General features: G+C 41.5%; 1 protein-coding gene across 1 annotated transcript in view; it reads left to right on the top strand.

Annotated features, from left to right (window-relative positions):
- Nucleotides 1-22,473, top strand: part of desi2 (desumoylating isopeptidase 2) — a 45,929-nt gene that overhangs the window by 13,157 nt on the left and 10,299 nt on the right. Inside the window, exons 2-3 of the mRNA XM_020461052.2 lie at nt 15,587-15,659; nt 17,365-17,458. Coding sequence (XP_020316641.1) covers nt 15,587-15,659; nt 17,365-17,458 — 167 coding nt within the window. The remainder of the gene's footprint in view (nt 1-15,586; nt 15,660-17,364; nt 17,459-22,473) is intronic.

Genomic DNA, 22,473 nt, shown 5'->3' with positions numbered 1-22,473 from the left:
TGCAGCAAAGCACCCCCACAACATGATGCTGCCACCCCTGTGCTTCACGGTTGAGATGGTGTTCTTTGGCTTGCAAGCCTCCCCCTTTTTCCTCCAAACATAACGATGGTCATTAAGGCCAAATAGTTATATTTTTGTTTCATCAGACAGGAGGACATTTCTACAAGAAGTACGATCCTTGTCCCCATGTGCAGTTGCAAACCGTAGTCTGGCTTTTTTATGGCAGTTTTTGGAACAGTGGCTTCTTCCTTGCTGAGCGGCCTTTGATGTTATGTCGATATAGGACTAATTTTAATGTGGATATAGATATGTTTGCACCTGTTTCCTATAGCATCTTCACAAGGTTCTTTGCTGTTGTTCTTGGATTGATTTGCACTTTTTGCACCAAAATACATTCATCTCTAGGAGACAGAACGCAAACGCATCTCCTTCCTGAACAGTATGACTGCTGCGTTTTCCCATGACGTCAAGCAAAGAGGCACTGAGTTTGAAGGTAGCCCAACACCGAAATACATCCACAGATACACCTCCAATTGACTGAAATGATGTAAATTAGCCTATCAGAACCTTCTAAAGCCATGAAATCTGTTTCTGGGATTTTCCAAGTTATTTAAAGGCACAGTCAACTTAGTGTATGTAAACTTCTGATCAACTGGAATTGTGATACAATGAATTATAAGTTAACTAATCAGTCTGTAAACAATTGTTGGAAAAATGTCTTGTGTCATGCACAAAGTAGATTTCCTAACCGACTTGCCAAAACTAGGGTTTGTTAATGCAACCGCTGTGTCAGATTTCAAAAAGCTTTACGGAAAAAGCAAACCATGCAATAATCTGAGTACGGCGCTCAGACAAATGCATACATATATCTGCCATGTTGGAGTCAACAGAAGTCAGAAATAACATTATAAATATTAACTTACCTTTGATGATCTTCATCAGAATGCACTCCCAGGAATCCCAGTTCCACAATACATTTTTGATTTGCTCGATAATGTCCATTTATGTCCAAATAGCAACTTTTGTTTTCGCGTTTGGTAAACAAATCAAAACTCACGAAGTGCGTTCACTAGTTGCAGACGAAATTTCAAATAGTTCCGTGACAGTCTGTAGAAACTTGTCAAACAATGTATGGAATCAATCTTTAGGATGTTTTTAACGTAAATCTTCAATAATATTCCAACCAGAGAATTTCTTTGTCTTCAGAAAAGCAAAGGAACGGGAGATACATCTCATGTGAAATGCGCGTGACCAGCTGCTGGCAGACCTCTGACTCATTCCCCTCTCATTCAGCCCCCCTTGATAGTAGAAGCCTCAAACAAGTTTCTAAAGACTGTTGACATCTAGTGGAAGCCTTAGGAAGTGCAACATGACCAATATCCCACTGTAACTTCAACAGGGGCTGAGTTGAAAATTGACCAACCTCAGATTTCCCACTTCTTGGTTGGATTTTTTTCTCAGGTTTTTGCCTGCCATATGAGTTCTGTTATACTCACAGACATCATTCAAATAGTTTTAGAAACTTCAGTGTGTTTTCTATCCAAATATACTAATAATATGCATATATTAGTAACTGGGACTGAGGAGCAGGCAGTTTACTCTGGGCACCTTATTCATCCAAGCTACTCAATACTGCCCCACAGCCATATTAACAAATTTGTGGAGTGATTGAAAAAACGAGTTTTAATGACTCCACCCTAACTTCATGTCAACTTCCAACTTAAACTGTATATCCATTCTGCCCTGCCTTTCTAAAGTCTTTGAAAGCCAAGTGAACAAACATCACCGACCATTTCGAATCCTACCGTATATTCTCCGCTATTCAATCTTGTTTCCGAGCTGGTTACGGGTGCTCCTCAGCCACGCTCAAGCTGCTAAACGATATCATAACCGCCATCGATAAATGAAAGTACTGTGCAGCTGTCTTCATCGACCTGGCCAAGGCTTTCGACTCTGTCAATCACCGTATTCTTATCGGCAGACTCAACAGCCTTGGTTTCTCTTGTGACTGCCTCGCCTGGTTCACAAACTACTTGTGAACCAACTACGGGCCTGTTGTCCGGACCTCTGGCAGTCTCTATGGGGGTCCCACAGGGTTCAATTCTCGGGCTGACTCTCTTCTCTGTATATATCAATGATGTCGCTCTTGCTGCGGGTGTTTCTTTGCTCCACCTATACGCAGATGACACCCTTCTGTATACATCTGACCCTTTGGACACTGTGTTATCAAACCTCCAGACGAGCTTCAATGCCATACAACTCTCCTTCCGTGGCCTCCAACTGCTCTTATATGCTAGTAAAACGAAATGCATGTTCTTCAACCGATCGCTGCCCGCACCCGCCTGCCCGACTAGCATCACTATTCTGGACGGTTCTGACTTAGAATATGCGGAAAACTACTATGGAGCCGAGTTAGCCTTTTTTCACAATTTTATTTTAATGTGCTCCAAAGCTTTTTAGAATAGTTCTTTATTTTTGTTCATAGTATAATTGATTTAGTTTAGTCACATGATTTCTTAAATTGCAGTATATTTGCCAAACAGTCGGGCTGCCAGACTTATTTGTCATACCTTTTGCCTAATCGATCTCAACCATACAATTGTTCAATTCCTCATCAATCCAAGGGGATTTAACAGTTTTTACAGTAATTTTCTTAATGGGTGCGTGCTTATTAGTAACTGGAATAAGCAATTTCAGAAATGTGTCAAGTGCATCGTCTGGTGGCTCCTCCTTACATATCACAGACCAGCAAATATTCTTAACATCATATGAATCAATACAAAACTTCTTGTATGTGACATCTTATACACTATATTAGGCCCAGCCTTTGGTACTTTGGTTTTCTTAACTATGGCTACTATATTGTGATCACTACAGCCTTTGGATTTGGAATCTGCTTTAAATCACAATTTTGCAGCATTATTAAAGATGTGATCAATACATGTTGATGATTTCATTCCTGTGCTGTTTGGAACAACCCTGGTAGGTTGACCGATAACCTGAACCAGGTTGCAGGCACTGGTTAGTTTAAAAAATATATATTGAGTGGGCAGCTTGATGAGAGCCAGTCAATATTTAAATCACCCAGAAAATATACTTCTCTGTTGATATCACATACATTATCAAGTATTTCACACGCATTATCCAGAAACTGACTTAGCACTTGGTCTATAGCAGCTTCCCACAAGAATGGGCTTAAGTTGGTGAGGCCATATTACATCAACAGTATTTAACATGAGATCCTCTCTAAGCTTTACAGGAAGGTGGTTCTGAATATAGATCGCAACACTGCCTCCGTTGGCATTTGTCTTTTCGATAGATGTTATAAACATGTATTGCTAACACTGTATCAAAGGTATTATCTAAGTGAGTTTTAGATGGTCAGAATATGAATGTCATCTGTTAGAAGCAAGTTATTGACTTCATGGACCTTATTTCTCAGGCTGCAAATGTTAATATCAGCTATTTTTTAGCACATCTGGGTTGCTTGATTGTTTTTAATGCTTTACTGGGAAGCTTATCAGAAGTAGACTTGCTCATGTTATTTATATTGGAGCTGATAGTGCAGGGTGAGCTGCACACAGTGGTGTTCCTACTAGGGCACACCACCTCAATGCTAACAGTATAACTCAGTTCATAGGCACATGATTTACTGCATACAATAGATGTAGGATCAACAAAGTTATTCAGGGCAGTTCGAGGGACAAATTAAGTTACTTACATTGTCGGCCAACACCCTTATGATAATGTACATTTAATGCAGCATTTTGATGACTCAATGTCACAATGGTAGGGATTAACTGAGCTGGTCTTGGGTCATTGATAAATCATTGTTTCAACGCAGCCTTGAAATGAGTGTACAGAGTCCAGGAGCCTTGATGATTTGGATGGACTATGTCATTCCTGTAGAGTGTTTTCGAGAGTTGTCAAAGTTACCTATAAAAGTGATTCCAGCAGAGCTACAGTAATCTTTTAGGCAGATGTGTAATCCCAGTAGCCTGTTGAATCTTTCACACCCAATGATGGTACTGGACCTGAAATGATTGGCCGTTTTTTGGAATCTTTTAATGTTAAAATCAGTTCTTTAAATTCAGTTTTCAGAGGTTCCGAGCTAGCCCTCCTGATGTCGTTTTGACCCCACATGGACTACAACAGCGTCAGCTCCCGGCATCTGTCGTAGAACAGTCAAAATCAGCCTTGTGATGTCCTGTACTCGTGCACCTGGGAAGCACAGGGTTTTTGCATTGGGAACCAAGATGTTTCTCACCATAGAGCTGGCGACGATGACAGTTGGTGATGTCGAGTGGGCTTGTCTCTCAGGCAGCCTCACGGTCTGATGAGGGTGGGAGCTCTGAGGATCTGAATCTGAGGTAGAAGCCATCGAGAGAGGCAGAACTGAAGACGAATACGCGGGTACCTCCGGATCTGATCTCGAATGGGAAGCCGCTAATGAAGAAAGCACCGGAACCTCTGTATCCAGGGCTGCAAACCCGTTTCTGGTCTGTGTCAGGTCCGGGCTTAACATCTCCAAGGAGACCCCAGTTGCCGCTTTCTTCAACTTCCACGGTGAGTGACGTATCTCCATGGCTGGTTGGGTCGAGAACAGCGCCGTTCTCCAGGGAAGGGGGAGAACCCTTCGGGATGGATCCCTGCTGAGCACTGGCCAGTTCGCTGTGGAGAGCCGACATGGTCGCGTCACTTCCACAAGAGCGGCGTCCGGCTACTGGGGTGAAATAAAAAGTAGGCGGTCATGGATTCCCCAGTAGCTTGTGTAGGTTTGCTACCTGCTTGCTAAGAGTAGCCACTTCACCCCTGTAGTCCTCCACAAGCAATTGAAAGTCAGCGCAGTCCACATTGTCCCGGAACAAAGCAAAGTAAACAGCTCCTGCAGCCCTGGAAATGTTCATATAGCGACCTCCATTTGAGACCGCCGAGCCAGCTAGGCTAGCTGACCTTCTGTGTCTGTCCACCTATGAGCAATCTGTCAGGATCCCGGGGCAGACTGCAGAGCTCACAGCAACAAAGCCAAACAAAGCTGCAGGATCCAAAATAAAAGTATATAAAAACAATATATATATACAGGGCTCCCAAGTGGTGCAGTGGTCTAAGACACTGCATCTCATTGCAAGAGACGTCACTGCAGTACCTTGTTCGAGTCCAGGTTGTATCACATTCGGCCATGATTGCGAGTCCCATAGGGGGGCGCACAATTGGCCTAGCGTCGTCCTGGTTTGGCCGGGGTAGGCCGTCATTGTAACTAAGAATTTGTTCTTAACTGACTTGCCTAGTTAAATAAAGATTTTCAAGGGAACACTGTCAGCTTTATAAAAACAATATACCGAGGTCTCGCTTTCAGCTTTCAGCATTCAACAAACATACGTCGCTCTTGGGGCTACATTAGTTCATTTAGCAGAGATTTGTTTCGAATTCCGTGGCAATATTTTATATTTTTTTAGTATGAAGAATACAATTGAACAAAGCTGAATAAAATAAAGGATATTTCTTTCCAAACCATTTGAGTGCACATGCAGCTGTTCTATGTTGAGCTGGTTAACAATTTTTTTTTAAATTAATGTAGAGTTAGATTAATAACTTTTGTTCTACAAACAGGCTTTGTTTTGATTTTTAATACATTGCAAGGCTGCATGATTCGACTCTAATGATGTTTTGAAAAAAGTTGCAGGCTATACACATAAATCAGTCTCTCATTCACAATTTGACAAGCACTTGATAATGCCTCGAATTTCCCGGCATCCCCTTTGTGTGACCGTAATGCCCCGTAAAAAAAATCCATGCGGCCAAAAATATTATGCGGCCAGTGGCCGTTGTGCCTTTGGGCTGAATATAATAATTATCATTACCTTCTTCCTTGGTGATGTGTGCTCCGAAGCGCCTCACTCACATGGCTCTCCATCATGTGATTGGGTCTTTCTCACAGGCTATAAGTGAAGACAGACTCATACGGGACACAACAGCGTGCGTCCTTATCTAATTCCTCTGTGTATATTGAAGATATTGGAATAACTGTCCACATTTACTTTGTCTGCCAACAAGATGAGTAAGCCTAACGAACAGCAAAACCACTAGCCTATGGTAATTTACTATCACCCATAGTAAAAAAAAGTCATTCTATGCGAGAAGTAAATATTCCAAACCTAGTCTGGGACAGTTGTGGGATGCGATAGATCCCAAATTAATACAACCACTAGTATAAAAAAAAAGTTTTACGCAATGAGGCTGACGCAACATATTAGAATGTTTAGCTTAATATGCTGATAAACTATTAGGCTATTTCTCAACATTATAAACCCAGCAAATCGCACACGGCAGTAGGCTATAAGCGTGAATGTTCCATTAGCGGATAAACACTTGTCAAAAGATACCGCAAATGCGATTATGCATGTCTGCTTTTATTATAGTGGTGCATTTTTATGGTAAATTCTTTCCCAAACTTAACTCACCCACTGCTTATGTATTCCAGTTAGGCTCTACACCCCTTTTAAAGCGGAATAATGTGCTTTATTTTAAGACGTTATTTGGCCACTTTAGTTGTGATCCAAACCTTATCAAAACATATGGGCTAGGCTACATGAGGAGGCGACTATGATACTTTTTTTGGGGGGATAAAACATGCCATTATTTCTTGCCTTACATCGGGCATCATTCACAAGTTCTTAAAATAAAGGAGCAGGAGCAGGAGCAGCACTATCTAGTGGTCAGAACCTTGTAATATCAGGATATAGGATAGAACATCAATGACACATTTTTCTATAGGGGCAGGACACAATTAACTGAATTAACTGAACTGCTCCATACTACTTGGATTCCTCATGCCTTACTCACTGTTAGAAAAAAGTTAGGTCCAAATTGGATGTTGGGTACTATATTTATTGGATATTATATGAATCCTATAAATAAAAATAGCCAATTTGGGTGCAGTCAATTAGCTTAATTTCTCAGGTCAAATTATATTTCAAGATATAATGTTGCGGGAATGCTAATCTGTTTCTAACGACAGAAATTGTTTCAGAACAATCTGAGCTGGTGGGCTTGCAGAAATGACATGGAACGACTACTCTAAATTGATCACTAACGTTTTGAAGCTGAGCAATTTGCTCGTGCTCTATGTAGTACAGTCATATCTGACTAAGATCATAACCGAGTCAGAAATGCGTTAATCCTGTTAAATATAAAACGGGAGAGATTATTTCACAGAAAAAAATAATCTTCCTTGAGTTTTGTCGGAGTTTACAGTGACGAAAAGAAGTGAACTTCTAACTTCCAAGCTGAGCCGTTGCTACGGATACTCGCAGACCCATGAGCAGAGCGCATGCAAAGCCTGCCGTGCACAGGGAGCGAGTGACAGAGGAGCAGCAAATGGATTTATTGAGGAAATTATGTATGATTTCGGACAGGCCCAGGCCTTAAATTTTGAAGTCTCAATCGGACCTGGGTACTAGGGTAGGGCCTGAACACCGCCATCATGGTTAGGGCTGGGGCTTAAAGTTCATGCCTGTCCAGGGCTCTAGTATGACTCACTGAGATGTCTCTAGTCATTCACTTTATTCAAACCAAATGCCTAGTGGCAGATTTTCTGAAAGAGCAGATTCAAGTTCTCCTTTTGATTCTAAAGAGAGCTTATCCCTCGCATTTCAAGCATACATTAGACGAGTGACTGAGTCAACCTGCATCTGCATCAATACTCATTTCTGTCTACTTTAGCAACTGTGGAAATTGGGAGATGCAATAATAGTATGTTAACCTCAGTGCTAATGTCACAGGGAAAATACAGATATTTCTTTCAATGCAGATGGTAGTTCTGCAATAATACTAGCACTCCGAATGAGCCTGTACTCAATTTGCATGACTAAAGATGTCAAGCGGGATGGAAAAGATTATCTAACTGTTCTCAATTTGAAACAAATCTTGATTGGTTTTGCAATGCAAATGCACACTTATGCATGGAAAAACAGCTCTGCCAGTTAGTTTCAAGAGTGCTTCTGTTTATGCATCATTGCTTTTCATGTGCTTATGAGGGAATGGAGAGAATATGTGTAAGTAGGAAAGAACACCCTCTAAAATGGTAGCTTTTCTTTCAAGTAGCCTACTTTCCCCTCTTCTGAGCAGAAGCACCAGTCTGCAGTCGTCACTGTCTAATAGATTTTAATATCCTGTGCTACAAACAGGAACGTATCATTGGGAAACATAAATGTATGGACCCTGGTGACAATATTGTCGGCCTGTTTTCCCAAACGGATGTTTTGGAGGATTGGGGATGTAAATTGAGGATTCCCTATCTTCAATGACACAGATCAGGCAGCTGCATCAATAATTCAAGAGACACTGGTCCAATCTCAGAGATGGGCTACTCCAGTCCTCAGGGGCTTGATTGGTGTCAAACTTTTTCCCTAGCACCAGTTAACACACCTGACTCCAATAATCAGCTAATCATGATCTTCAGTTTAGAATGCAATTATACTGAACAGAAATATAAACGCAACATGGAAAGTGTCCCATTTTTCATGAGCTGAAATAGATCCCAGAAATGTTCCATATGCACAAAAAGCTTCTCTTTTTGGGATGGATGAACAAATTTGTGCAAAGAATTTGAGAGAAATAAGATTACTGTGGGTATCAAATTTCTGGGATCTTTTATTTCAGCTCATAAAAATTGCAACCAACACTTCACGTGTTGCATTTTATATTTTAAGTATACACTACCGTTCAAAGTTTGGGATCACGTAGAAATTTCCTTGAAATAAAATTACTTTTTTTTTGTCCATTTTAAAATAACATCAAATTGATCAGAAATACAGTGTAGACATTGTTAATGTTGTGAATGACTATTGTAGCTGGAAACGGCTGATTTATAATGGAATATCTACATAGGCCCATTATCAGCAACCATCACTCCTGTGTTCCAATGGCACGTTGTGTTAGCTAATCCAAGTATATACTTTTAAAAGGCTAATTGATCATTAGAAAACCCTTTTGCATTTATGTTAGCACAGCTGAAAACTTGTGCTGATTAAAGAAGCAATAAAACTGGCCTCCTTTAGACTAGTTGAGTATCTGGAGTATCAACATTTGTGGGTTCGATTACAGGCTCAAAATGGCCAGAAACAAAGACCTTTCTTCTGAAACTCATCAGTCTATTCTTGTTCTGAGAAATGAAGGCTATTCCATGCGAGAAATTGCCAAGACACTGTAATCTCGTACAACTCTGTGTACTACTCCCTTCATAGAACAGTGCAACCTGGCTCAAACCAGAATAGAAAGAGTGGGAGGCCCCAGTGCACAACTGAGCAGAGGACAACTGCATTTCTATAACTTCCTAAATATTTTTTCACACTGGTGGGGAGTGCCAAGATGGAGACACGGTGGCTTTAACACAGCACCGCTTATCGGTCATTGTGTGTCAGTGTGTGTGTGTAAATCATTAGCCCCATCTGGTGCTTTTGGAAATTGTATTTTTTGGTACTATTTAGCTTCGTTAGGCCTGATAAGTTAACAGTGAGCTGGCTTCAGAAAAACAATTATGTAATTTTCGAGACATATCTCCTGTTTATTGGGATCTCTCTCTCTTTCTACACACCATGTGCTTGCTGCTCATAGCAGACAGAGGGAAATTAGGTCTGTGGAGGCCTCCAGCCGATCCAGGGGCCTTTGGCGGACTACACGAGCAGCAGAGCATGTGTCTGGATGTGGTGGGAGCAAAGTAGACTGCCAGAGGCCTTGAGTCACTCCGCACTGACACAGCAGAGGAGCCAGCCGCACAGAGACCAGGGTTGTGTTCCTTAGGGAGAGAACTGAAATGGGGAGCTACTATGTGTAGCTCAGTTGGTAGGGTTTGATTCCCATGGGGGACCAGTATGAAAATCTATGCACTCACTCTGGATGAGCGCGTCTGCTAAATGACGTTAATGTACTACCTTGTCCAACAAAATGTTTGCTGTGGTGTGCCCTACTGAACGCAACCCAATGGTGGTTGGGAAGAGAGCTAACCTTTAATAGACCACTGTTCACTGCATGCACTGTTCTTAAGTACTTGATGTTAAGTATGTTTTAACAGTCCCTTTTCACATGTATGTTACAATGTGTCCAGTCTTAAAGCTACATGCAAGAAATAGGCTTGCCACTACAGTCTGTTAGCTAGGCGATTTATAACTCTTTCTTATCTCTGGTTCCTTGCTATTTCACAATCAAATAGTGATGCGTTTTCTCTTTTGCTTCACTACCAGATATAGGCCTACAGTATGAGCTGTGTCTTCTCTATCAGTAGCAGGGACTCTCTTGGGTGTCGCTGATCTGTGCTGGATCAGCTCACTCAGCCTAGCTGTGTTTAAGACATATCCCTGAGTTAATCGGGCTCTTTGCTGCTGCCAAGGTTGTAATGGTGCTGATGGGTGATCGTTTTAATCACCTGGCTAGCCTAGCTTAACACTGCCTTTTGGACAGACCTGGTCGAGCAGATTTCTTTTAGTGGTTAAGGCTGAAATTATGTTTTTGCACCTACACTTGAAGTCAGAAGTTTACATACACTTAAGTTGGAGTCATTAAAACTAGTTTTTCAACCACTTCACACATTTGTGGTTAACAAACGAAAGTTTTGGCAAGTCGGTTAGGACATCTACTGTGTGCATGACACAAGTAATTTTTCCAACAATTGTAAACAGACAGATTATTTCACTTATAATGAACTGTATCACAATTTCAATGGGTCCGAGGTTTACATAGTTGACTGTGCCTTTAAACAGAAAATTATGTCATGGCTTTAGAAGCTTCTGATATGTTAACTGGCATCATTTGAGTGTACTTGTGGATGTATTTCAAGGCCTACCTTCAGACTCAGTGCCTCTTTGCTTGACATCATGGGAAAATCTAAATAAATCAGTCAAGACCTCAGAAAAAAAATTGCCGAACTCCAAGTCTGGTTCATCCTTCATCTGGTCTGATGAAACAAAAATAGAACTATTTGGCCATAATGACCATCGTTATGTTTGGAGGAAAAAGGGGGAGGCTTGCAAGCCGAAGCTCACCATCCCAACCGTGAAGCCTGGGGGTGGCAGCATGATGTTGTGGGGGTGCTTTGCTGCAGGTGGTACTGGTGCACTTCACAAAATAGATGGCATCATGAGGGAGGAAAATTATGTGGATATATTAAAGCAACATCTCAAGACAACAGTCAGGAAGTTAGAACTTGGTCGCAAATGGGTCTTCCAAATGTACAATGACCCCAAGCATACTTCCAAAGTTGTGGCAAAATGGCTTTAGGACAACAAAGGCAAGTTATTGGAGTGGCCATCAAAGCCCTGACCTCAATCCCATAGAACATTTGTGGGCAGAACTGAAAAAGTGTGTGTGAGCAAGGAGGCCTACAAACCTGACTCAGTTACACCAGCTCTGTCAGGAGGAATTGGCCAAAATTCACCCAACTTATTGTGGGAAACTTGTGGAAGGCTACCTGAAATGTTTGACCCATGTTAAACAATTTGAAGGCAATGCTACCAAGTACTAATTGAGTGCATGTAAACTTCTGACCCTCTGGGAATGTGATTTAAAGAAATAAAAGCTGAAATAAGTAATTCTTTACTATTGTTCTGACATTTCACATTATTAAAATGACGTGGTGATCCTAACTGACCTAAGACGGAATTTTTACAAATGTCAAGAATTGTGAAACTGAGTTTAAATGTATTTGGCTAAGGTGTATGTAATCTTCCGACTTCAACTGTACCCGTACATTTTCAGATTTGTTGGTATTTTGGTCCATTTTTGAATTGAGTATTTTCAAAAAGTAAACCATGTCAAACTTGATGGAAATGTATGTTTTCTTTAGTTTATCATGCTACTGTTATCAACATTTTGTATGGATTTTAGCCACTATAAAATGGACATGCATCAATAATTTCAAAGCTCACTACATTGTACATCATTTTCAAAGCCCATTTCATAGAGAATGTTCCAAACTTGACTACTTAACTTAGACCCAATGACCATCTCTTCAAACTAATTAGACGTTTGGTAGTCTTAATTCCGTGTACTTGTCTTTAACCGCTATTTCCCGAAAGTCACTCTTCCAAAGCGTAAACAATTTTTTTCTCAGATTCAGAATAGTCTTTATTCGCCAAATTTTATGTGGTTATCATTACATATATTTCCCAGACTTGCCCAGAGGGAATTGTTGATATGTTTTACATTTGTTTTATTCTAGATAACATTTTATTTGTAAAAATGCGGCAAAAATGCATTTTACATACACGTCTTGAGTGTTTTACAGATAGAAAGATGAAAAAAGTATTTATCCATAATCTGCTCTGGAAAATTCCGGTTCCGCAGTGTCTTAACAAGTTGAAACAAAATATTTAGGCTGACTGCATCCAGTGTCCAGATTTTTTTTTACATTTGTGTGCTAAACCTTTATTTTCAGAATGTAAGAGGCTGCTACTACAATTTCAATAAAGGAAAATGTCTGTATATTTCAGCTGTTTCCAAAACATTGCTTTGCTATAAAAAAAAAAAGTTTTTTTTCATCTCCATGTTGGTTCAAGGAGAACATTTTGTTTACACTGCCCTGCTTTAGTTTGGCAGCTGTCGGGCGAGTGTCGTGTGCTTCCTCTGGAGGGAGTGGTCTAGCATGACAAGTTTGCAAGTTTACATTGCAATAATTTGTGTAGCCGAGGGTATTTTTACGAAAATTCTTAGTCGTCTGAAGACCCTCTTTGTTAGGAAAGAGGCTCCTGTTATTCTTTTGAGGTGTGATTATGCTATAATACCGATATTCCTATCGGTATGAATCTTTTTCTGGGAGACTGCAGTGAAAGTGAGAGGCAGGAGGCCGCCATTTAATTAGCAGCTGTCAAGCTCTCTCTTCTCTCTGAGTTGTGACGCATGCTGTTAAGGACATGACAATGTGTGTTAGCAGGGGTGTGTGCAAGAGTAAGAATGGGGAAATTACAGGCTTATTACAGTAGTCTACGGGTTTTCTGTCAAATACACAAACGAACATCACCTTGAATAACTTGAATGTGAGTAATGGCTTGGACCTGAAAGTGACAGACTGAATCCACTGCAATGACACAGATGGGCCTGCCAACAATATAATGATGTGGCAGTTCTAACGATCCGTCCGTATTTAATCTACAGGGGCGGGCACGACCAGATTGTACAAGTAGATCAAATTACTGTCCACATCGCTCACATGAGGTTTTAATCAGGGATCTTTTGTCACCTAATTTATGTCCTTCCGCATATGCAGACATGAGCACTGAGCAGGCTTTTGGACTTCTGGGAAGGGGTGTTATGCATTTATGCACGTCTGTGCGTGAGTCCAATTGGTTTCCATGGTTACCTGGGGATAAAGGCGTCTGCATGCTTCCGAGCCGAAACAGTTCATGCATACACTGAGTATACAGAACATTAGGAACACCTTCCTAATATTGAGTTGCATCCCTTTGCCCTCAGAACAGCCTCAATTCGTCTGGACATGTCTTTTACAAGGTGTCAAGTGTTCCGCAGGGATGCTGGCCCATGTTGACTCCAATGCCTCCCACAGTTGTTTAAGTTGGCTGGGTGTCCTTAGGGTGGTGGACCATTCTTGAAACACACAGGAGACTGTTGACCTGGCACATACTACCATACCCTGTTCAAAGGCACTTAAATATTTTGTCTTGCCCATGGCACACAATCCATGTCTCAATTGTCTAAAGGCTTAGAAATCCTTCTTTAACCTATATCCTCCCCTTCATCTTCACTGATTTGAAGTGGATGTAACAAGTGACATCAATAAGGGATCATAGCTTTCATCTGGTCAGTCCGTCATTGAAAGAGCAGGTTCTTCATGTTTTGTATACTCAAAATATAATGTATATTATGATAACATTTTGTGACGTGTTGGTCTTCGGCAAGGTTTTCTTTCTCCTGTTCATGCGCACATTTTTCCCTGAGGCAAGCTGATGTTCGGTAGCTGAAGTCAACTCCCCTTCGTCGGTAATTGGTCAACAGTAGGTATTCTTCATTGAAGTGTTTGTTGTCATTAAACGAGAGACCTGGTTTCATACAAATGTTTTCACTTGAGAAATACTATACCAAACATCTTAGTTAGATGTAAAATTGCGTGACTAAGACCTCGGCATAGTCCTATAACTAAATTTTTATTTTATTTTTATCTTGGATTAATTCAGACTTTTGATCCTGGTTACAGCGTCTTAAGAGTGACAAACGGTACTATTGCAACTTTTTTCTTGTTTTTCAAGCGAAGGTCTTTTTAAGGGAGTATCCGTGGAACAGATGTTCACTTCGCCCAGTAGAGGTCTGCTAGGAGCAAACCAAACCTAGTATGCAGACGCTTTATTAGGTCACTGGCACTTTGGTTTTCCAATTTTGGCTCTGAGTCAGTCGTCTATGAAGCGCTCCTGTCTGTATGTCAGATCTGAGAGACTGCTTTGTTCAGTGGAAGGACTGATGGTCCAGATGTAACCTTTCATATTTGACATTTCCCAGGCACATCTCAATTTGAGCTCTGAACAATGTCAGCTATGTAGACTGACTGCATGGGACTCTGGGGCATCGACCAGAGAAGGAGGATTTTAGTTCATAGAAAACTATGCTCTCCGATTGTGTGCTGTTGGGCAGTGATTTATTGTTGTCTTGTCTTTCATTTAGAATAAGTGGATTGAGAACATGAAGTTAGGGCTATACCCTAACGCGTACGTACTGTATAACCTTACATTACACTAAAATAGCCCAGAAATGTCCTATTCAAAACAAATTATGAGGGAGGTAACATGTATCTTCTGCTTCTCCTCCAGTTGTCTCTCAGTACACTGAGGGCATGTGGAACTCCGTTAGAGTTAACGATCATTAACATGCTCCATCTTAGACTCCCCTGTTTGCTGGCACATCAGAGCCCCGTGAGGCCTAATAAAATGGTGTTTCATTCAGTAGAACAGAGCCTTCAACCTCCTTAGATAATGACACTAGCTCTCTTACTGATGGCTCTCTCCATCAACTCAGAGCAGTAGCAGGACTGGGGACCTGGCTGATGAGAACACGGTGGCCCCAGATACCAATTAAAAAATTGAAATAAAATCTATTTATTGGTCACGTACACAATATGCAGATGTTATCGCAGGTGCAGTGAAATGCTTGTTTCTAGCTCCAACTGTGCAGTAATACCTAGCAATAAAATAAACACATAATCCAGAAAAATAAAGAAATTAAGAAGTATCTGAACAAGCCATGTTAGAGAATGTAATATAGAATTGGTATGATGAATGTCATCCACATCATACAGGGTCTATCAACCTATCATTATCAAATGCATACATGTATCATTACTGAATAGAGCGAGAATGCACATCGTCTTGCAACAGATGATTAGTCTTTTGCTCACTGTTCAGACTGTCAAGCTTGTGTTTTCCACACACTGTCCTTTCATAGAAAAGTGACTTTTACATGTTTTATTCACACCATCTGTTAACCTGTAATAAACATTTGAAAGATTCCCCTGTGTATCTGTGTATTACTCATACTTTTCATCTGGAGGCGGTCGTAATGATCACGGGTGTTTTCGGTTTTCTTTCAGTACTGGATCAACGAGTTCACCACCAATCTGGGTATTGGCGTCTTTCACTCAGGGATCGAGATCTACGGCAGAGGTAAGGAAACCTCCCCGCTGCTATTTAACAGTCCTGGGTGGGGCTGACTGACCAAAGCTCAACCACAAATTGTTGTAGCTGCTAACTCGTCTTTACTCATAATGCCTACACGTCTCAGATCCCCCCCCAAAATACAAGCCAGGGTTGGCTGTTTGTTATTCAGGATCAAATGGGTTCTTCCTCTAATTAAAAAAATAGACCCAGCTAAATTACATTGCTATGAGCTGCACTGCAGATATTGCGATTAGCCAGATTCAAGACTGCTGTTACACACAGAATCTGCACATTTGCCCACGTTCGTTTCACAGTGTTACAGCGTGGTAGCCAGGACACCAAAATCGCAGAGAAGTTGAGCCTCACCCTTCACGTTTCACTCTTAATTCTTACGGAAATTAACCACCTGATTTACTGTCTGCGTCTGTCATATCTCTGAGTCTATCTTTTTAAAACCGCTTTATTCTAGAATCAGCCTCCCAGTTGCTCTGTCTAGCCTGTGTGTCTTGGAGGATTGGCCTTCAGCCAGGATGTGTTCAGCAGCCACTGCTTTATTGATCAAGAAGGAGAACTGGAAGTGTTATTTTAGTTGAAAACACTGGTGGTTCAATCTGTTAAATCAGCGTCTCGCCTGTGGTTTCAACCTCACAGCTCAGCCTATTAAAAGCTGCTTTCATCTATACATTTTAAAAGAAAGCTCTGAGTTTAAATATATCCTCATGGCAACCCCTTCAGTTGCATGGTAGGATGGACCTGGGTATTTCTAATGCCTGGCTTGTTTACCCTTAATTGAGCTGATTCAGGGAGACTGACAATCCCAGCAACAGATGGTGTGGATTAGGCACATAATTATTGCCTTTTACATTACTTTATGAGCAGCGCAAGCTGGCAATTATTTACTGTGTGTCTGTCTTTATGAGAGTGTGAGTTTGCCAAAACTGACACTGTTTATACATTCTGTGAAATGGATGTGCTGTGTGTATCAATGTCATTCATGGAGAAAGTGCATGAGTTATTGTAATTCAGCACAAGCGTTCAGATCAGGAGTTAGTAGCAGGCTGGATGAGTACATCAGAGGGGTGGGAACAGGGTCTTTGGAGATCCCCATCCGCTGCATTCATCATGGAGCTGGGAGCTAGACGGACTGATAGAGCTATAAATACCTACCGCGTCTGCGACTTGGCTTCCTCAGACTGCCTCAGCCCATCACAACAGACTACAATACTACCCCACCCGCCCTACACTCACCTCAAACACAGCAATTCCATTATTTTACTTTTAGATCTGTGTATGTTGTTGTGAATTGTTAGATATTACTGCACTGATGGAGCTAGGAACACAAGCATTTCGCTACACCGCAATAACATCTGCTAAATATTTGTATACGCCCAATAGTTTGATTTGATCACTGGTCCACACTCACGTCAAACACAGCAACACCACCGCCACCCGCCCCACAGTCACCGCCACCCGCCCCAAAGTCACCTCAAACAGAGCAACTCCACCCGCTCCAACTCATCTCAAACAGAGCAACACTACCCCACAATACTACCCCACCCGCCCCACACTCACCTCAGTAACACCACCCCACAGCCCTGTTAATTTCCCACCAACCTCTACTAGTACTACTGTTATGTGCTATGAATCTTTGTATAGTGTGTTTGACTTCCTCTGTGTGATCTGATCAATGGCCTGACCTTTGACCTTTCAGAGTTTGCCTATGGAGGACACCCATATCCATTTTCAGGGATATTCGAGATAACGCCAGGGGATGCCACAGAACTCGGGGAGACATTCAAATTCAAGTGAGTATCATGGCTTAAATCGAGGGCACTTACGGTTTTCTCACTGTATTTCGAAAAACAAGGTATGGTTAGTTGCCAAATACTTGAGCTAAAACATGAGAACATCCTTAAACCTGTTTGAAGTGGAACTAGTACTGTTGTTGACGTATATGTTCTTTCTTCACTGCTTGTGATCGATTCTGAACTGGTCATTTCTATTCATATTGGTAAAGTTGATTTTTTCTGTTTAAAGCAGAACATAGGATCACGAGAATACCGTAAAGTCACATAGGATTTCTGCTTCAAGCGACACTGAGGGTCACATCAATAGCTAATGGTTACTCACAGATTTTTTTTCTTAAATTGTTGTGGAGACAACCTGCATGGCCAATTTCTTGTCTTTATCTTGCAATCATTTTGTGACAATAATGCTCCCTAAAATGGTCATCATTATATACTGCCTTGTTGTAAAGGACACTCTGCCGTGTTGAAGTGTCGAGCCTTTACAGCTATGTTCAATGAAGCACACTGTTACAATGACAGTGATGGAGGTGGAAGAAGAGGAAAATCCCAGCTGGACTGACATAGAATGTTATGAATACACTTGACTGTATAAGAGTACAGAAGAATGTGTGTGGGGGGGGGGGGGGGGAGTTGGGGTGTTTCTACAGCGTGTCATTGCAGATGTGCATGCATTCATGCAAGCCCCAAGTTGGTGTCTGGCTACTTTTGATTGTGTGTGCGTGCCTGGGTAAGTCTGTGTGTACTGTATGTGTGAGTGCCTGGTTAAGTCTGTGTGTGGGGCTCTATAGCTTGTTTGCATAAATTATGCTCTAGATCAAATCAAACTTGATTTGTCACATGAGCCGAATACAAGTGTAGACCTTAACCAACAGTGCAGTTCAAGAAGTGTTAAGAAAATATTTACCAAATAAACTAAAGTAAAAAATAATTAAAAAGTAACACAATAAAATAACAATAACGAGGCTATATACAGGGTGTACCGGTACTGAGCCAATGTGCGGGGGTACAGAACCTATGAACCTCAGCTATCATAGTTGTTGTATCAACTTCAAGTCTGAAATGCATTAATGAAGCCTATGGATAGAGTAGAATATAAGAACTCTATTGTGCCAAGGATGCAAGTACCATATACATGTACTGTAGTTATTACCACACATGAGATCCCCACATTGTAGCCTGAACATTGAATATATTCACTGATCATGTACTTTTCCTTGGCAAATAAAGAAGCAGTTCAGTTATGAATCTCTGAAAGACATTCTTTTTCAGTCATATCCAATACCAGGTGTATCAAACTCCATTCTTTGAATGATGCTGTGTCTGCATGTATGTATTACAATTATACACTTCGACAGTGTTTACCGCTCCTGGGACATCAATGATTACACATTGTAACTATGCAATAGACTAGAAACATGATTTAAGTAAAGGCTGATTAATAATTCATATATACATTCTGGAAAAAAACTGCATCTAACTCCCTTCATCTGCATTAATCTGAGGACACAGGATAGTATTTTAATGAGATACTTAATTTCAACCAGTGGAGAATGTGAAACGCTTTATTGAAAGTTCATTATCCAGGTGTTATACATACATAATAAATGCATTATAATTGTAATTATATTATAAATACGAGTTCAATCTGTACATCAATGCACTTAAGGTGTGCATTATAAAACGAGAAAGAAAGACAAGGTGGGGAGAGGTGTAGAAGACAGAAAGGGAAAGAGGTAAGAACAGAGGCAGACAGCATATGATTAATGAATTACAGTGCTACCCTAATTCGCTCAGTTCATCACAATTAATCAAATGTTAACATACACATGGTTAGCAGATGTTAATGCGAGTGTAGCGAAATGCTTGTGCTTCTAGTTCCGACCATGCTGTAGTATCTAACAATTTCACAACAACTAACTGATACACACAAGTGTAAAGGAATGAATAAGAATATGTACATATAAATATATGGATGAGCAATGGCCAAACGGCATAGGCAAGATGCAGTAGATGGTATAGAGTACAGTATATACAAATAAGGTTAGTAGTGTAGGGTATGTAAACATATAAAGTGGCATAGTTTAAAGTGACTGGTGATTCATTTATTGCATCCAAATTCTAATTATTAAAGTGGCTAGAGATTTGAGTCAGTATGTTGGCAGCAGCCACTCAATGTTGGCCTTGAGGAGCTGTTTTTCAGGGGGCGGCAGGGTAGCCTAGTGGTTGGAGCGTTGGACTAGTAACCGGAAGGTCGCAAGTTCAAACCCCCGAGCTGACAAGGTACAAATCTGTCGTTCTGCCCCTGAGTAGGCAGTTAACCCACTGTTCCCAGGCCGTCATTGAAAATAAGAATTATATCTCGGTATAATAGTATCTCGGTCCCAGTACAGCTGTTTGATGCACCTGTACTGACCTCGCCTCCTGGATGATAGCGGGGTGAACAGGCAGTGACAAACTGCCCACAACCGCAAGGCTCTCCAGAGGGTAGTGAAGGCCTTCCTGTGACATCGGGTGGTGTAGGTGTCTTGGAGGGCAGGTAGTTTGCCACCGGTGATGCGTTGTGCAGACTTCACTACCCTCTGGAGAGCCTTGCGGTTGTGGGCAGTTTGTCCGTGATTTGTACGCTGAGGAACCTAAAACTTTTCCACATTCTCCACTACTGTCCCATCGACGTGGATAGGGGGGTGCTCTCTCTGCTGTTTCCTGAAGTCCACGATCATCTCCATTGTTTTGTTGATGTTGAGTGTGAGGTTGCTTTCCTGACACCACACTCCGAGGGCCCTCACCTCCTCCCTGTAGGCCGTCTTGTCGTTGTTGGTAATCAAGCCTACCACTGTAGTGTTGTCTGTGGACCTATTGGGGCGGTAAGCAAATTGGAGTGGGTCTAGGGTGTCAGATAGAGTGGAGGTGATATGATCCTTGACTAGTCTCTCAAAGCACTTCTTGATGACGGAAGTGAGTGCTACGGGGCGATAGTCATTTAGCTCGGTTACCTTCGCTTTCTTGGGAACAGGAACAATGGTGGCCCTCTTGAAGCATGTGGGAACAGCAGACTGGGATAGGTATTGATTATGTCCGTAAACACACCAGCCAGCTGGTCTGCGCATGTTCTGAGGACGCGGCTAGGGATGCCGTCTGGGCCGGCGGGCCTTGCGAGGGTAAACACGTTTAAATGTTTTACTCACGTTGGCTGCGGAGAGCTCTCAGGTTTTGGTAGCGGGCTGTGTCAGTGGCACTGTATTGTCCTCAAAGCGAGCGAAGAAGTTGTTTAGTTTGTCTGGGAGCAAGACATTGGGGTCTGCGACGGGGCTGGATTTCTTTTTGTAATCCATGATTGACTATAGACCCTGCCACTTTCTCTTGTGTCTGAGCCGTTGAATTGTGACTCTACTTTGTCTATACTGATGCTTAGCTTGTTTGATTACCTTGCAGAGGGAATAACTACACTGTTTGTATTCGGTGATGTTTCCGGTCGCCTTGCCATGATTAGAAGCAGTGGTTCGCGCTTTCAGTTTTGCGCGACTGCTGACATCTATCCACGGTTTCGGTTGGGGAGGGTTTTAATAGTCGCTGTTGGTACAACATCACCGATGCACTTGCTAATAAACTCGCTCACCGAATCAGCGTATACTTCAATGTTGTTGTTCGACTCTATCCGGAACATATCCCAGTCCACATGATCGAAGCGTGGAATCAGATTGGTTGGACCAGCGTTGAACAGACCTGAGCACGAGCATTTCCTGTTTTAGTTTCTGTCTATAGGCTGGGAGCAACAAAATGGAGCCGTGGTCGTATTTGCCTTTATGGAGGGCGAGGGTTGGCTTTGTATGCGTCACAGAAGTTAGAGTAGCAATGATCCAAAATTTTCCCATCCCGGGTCGCGCATTCGAGGTGCTGATAAAAATGTAGGGAGCCTTGTTTTCAGATTAGTGTCTCTAGTGGTGTCTCCTAACCTCCTAACCAAGGCCGGTAATCTTAACTTCTTTTGGCTGCAGGGGCAGTATTGAGTAGCTTGGATGAAAAGGTGCCCATTGTAAACGGCCAGCTCCTCCGTCTCAGTTGCTAATATATGCATATTATTATTAGTATTGGATAGAAAACACTAAAAAGTTTCCAAAACTGTCAAAATATTGTCTGTGAGTATAACAGAACTGATATTGCAGGCGAAACCCTGAGGAAAATGAAAACAGGAAGTGGCTTCTATTTTGAAAACTCCATGTTCCATAGCCTCCCTTTGCTGGATTTAAAGGGCTATGAACCATAATCTTTTTCCTATCGCTTCCTCAAGGTGTCAACAGTCTTCAGACATAGTTTCAGGCTTTTATTTTGAAAAATGAGCCAGAACGATAACATCGCGTCAAGTGGTCACATAAGTTTTGCTCGCGCAACAGAATTTGGATAGGTATTGCTTTTCCCTCTCCTACTGTGAAAGACGTTTGCGGTTGATATATTATCGATTATATATTTTTAAAACAACCCCAGGATTGATTATAAAAAACGTTTGACATGTTTCTGTGGACATTATGGAAACTATTTGGAATTTCCGTCTGCGTTGTTGTGGCCGCTCTTTCCTGTGGATTTCTGAACATAACGCGACAAACAAACGGAGGTATTTTGGATATAAAAATCATCTTTATGGAACAAACGGAACATTTGTTGTGTAACTGGGAGTCTCGTGAGTGAAAACATCCGAAGATCATCAAAGGTAAACTATTATTTTTGATTGCTTTTCTGATTTTCGTGATCAAGCTTCCTGATGCTAAGTATACATAATGTTATGTTATGCTATCGATAAAATTACACAAACGCTTGGATTGCTTTCGCTGAAAAGCATAATTTCAAAATCTGGCACGACAGGTGGATTAACAAAAGGCTACGCTCTGGTTTTCTATATTGCACTTGTGATTTCATGAATATAAATATTTATAGTAATATTTATTGTATGTAGCGCTATGCTATTCAGCGGTTGTTGATGACACTTATCCCGATAGGGGGATTACAGCCATAACAAG

The sequence above is a fragment of the Oncorhynchus kisutch genome, linkage group LG25, assembly GCF_002021735.2.
Source record: "Oncorhynchus kisutch isolate 150728-3 linkage group LG25, Okis_V2, whole genome shotgun sequence".
Lineage (NCBI taxonomy): Eukaryota > Metazoa > Chordata > Actinopteri > Salmoniformes > Salmonidae > Oncorhynchus > Oncorhynchus kisutch.
This window is presented reverse-complemented; position numbering and strand designations above follow the sequence as displayed.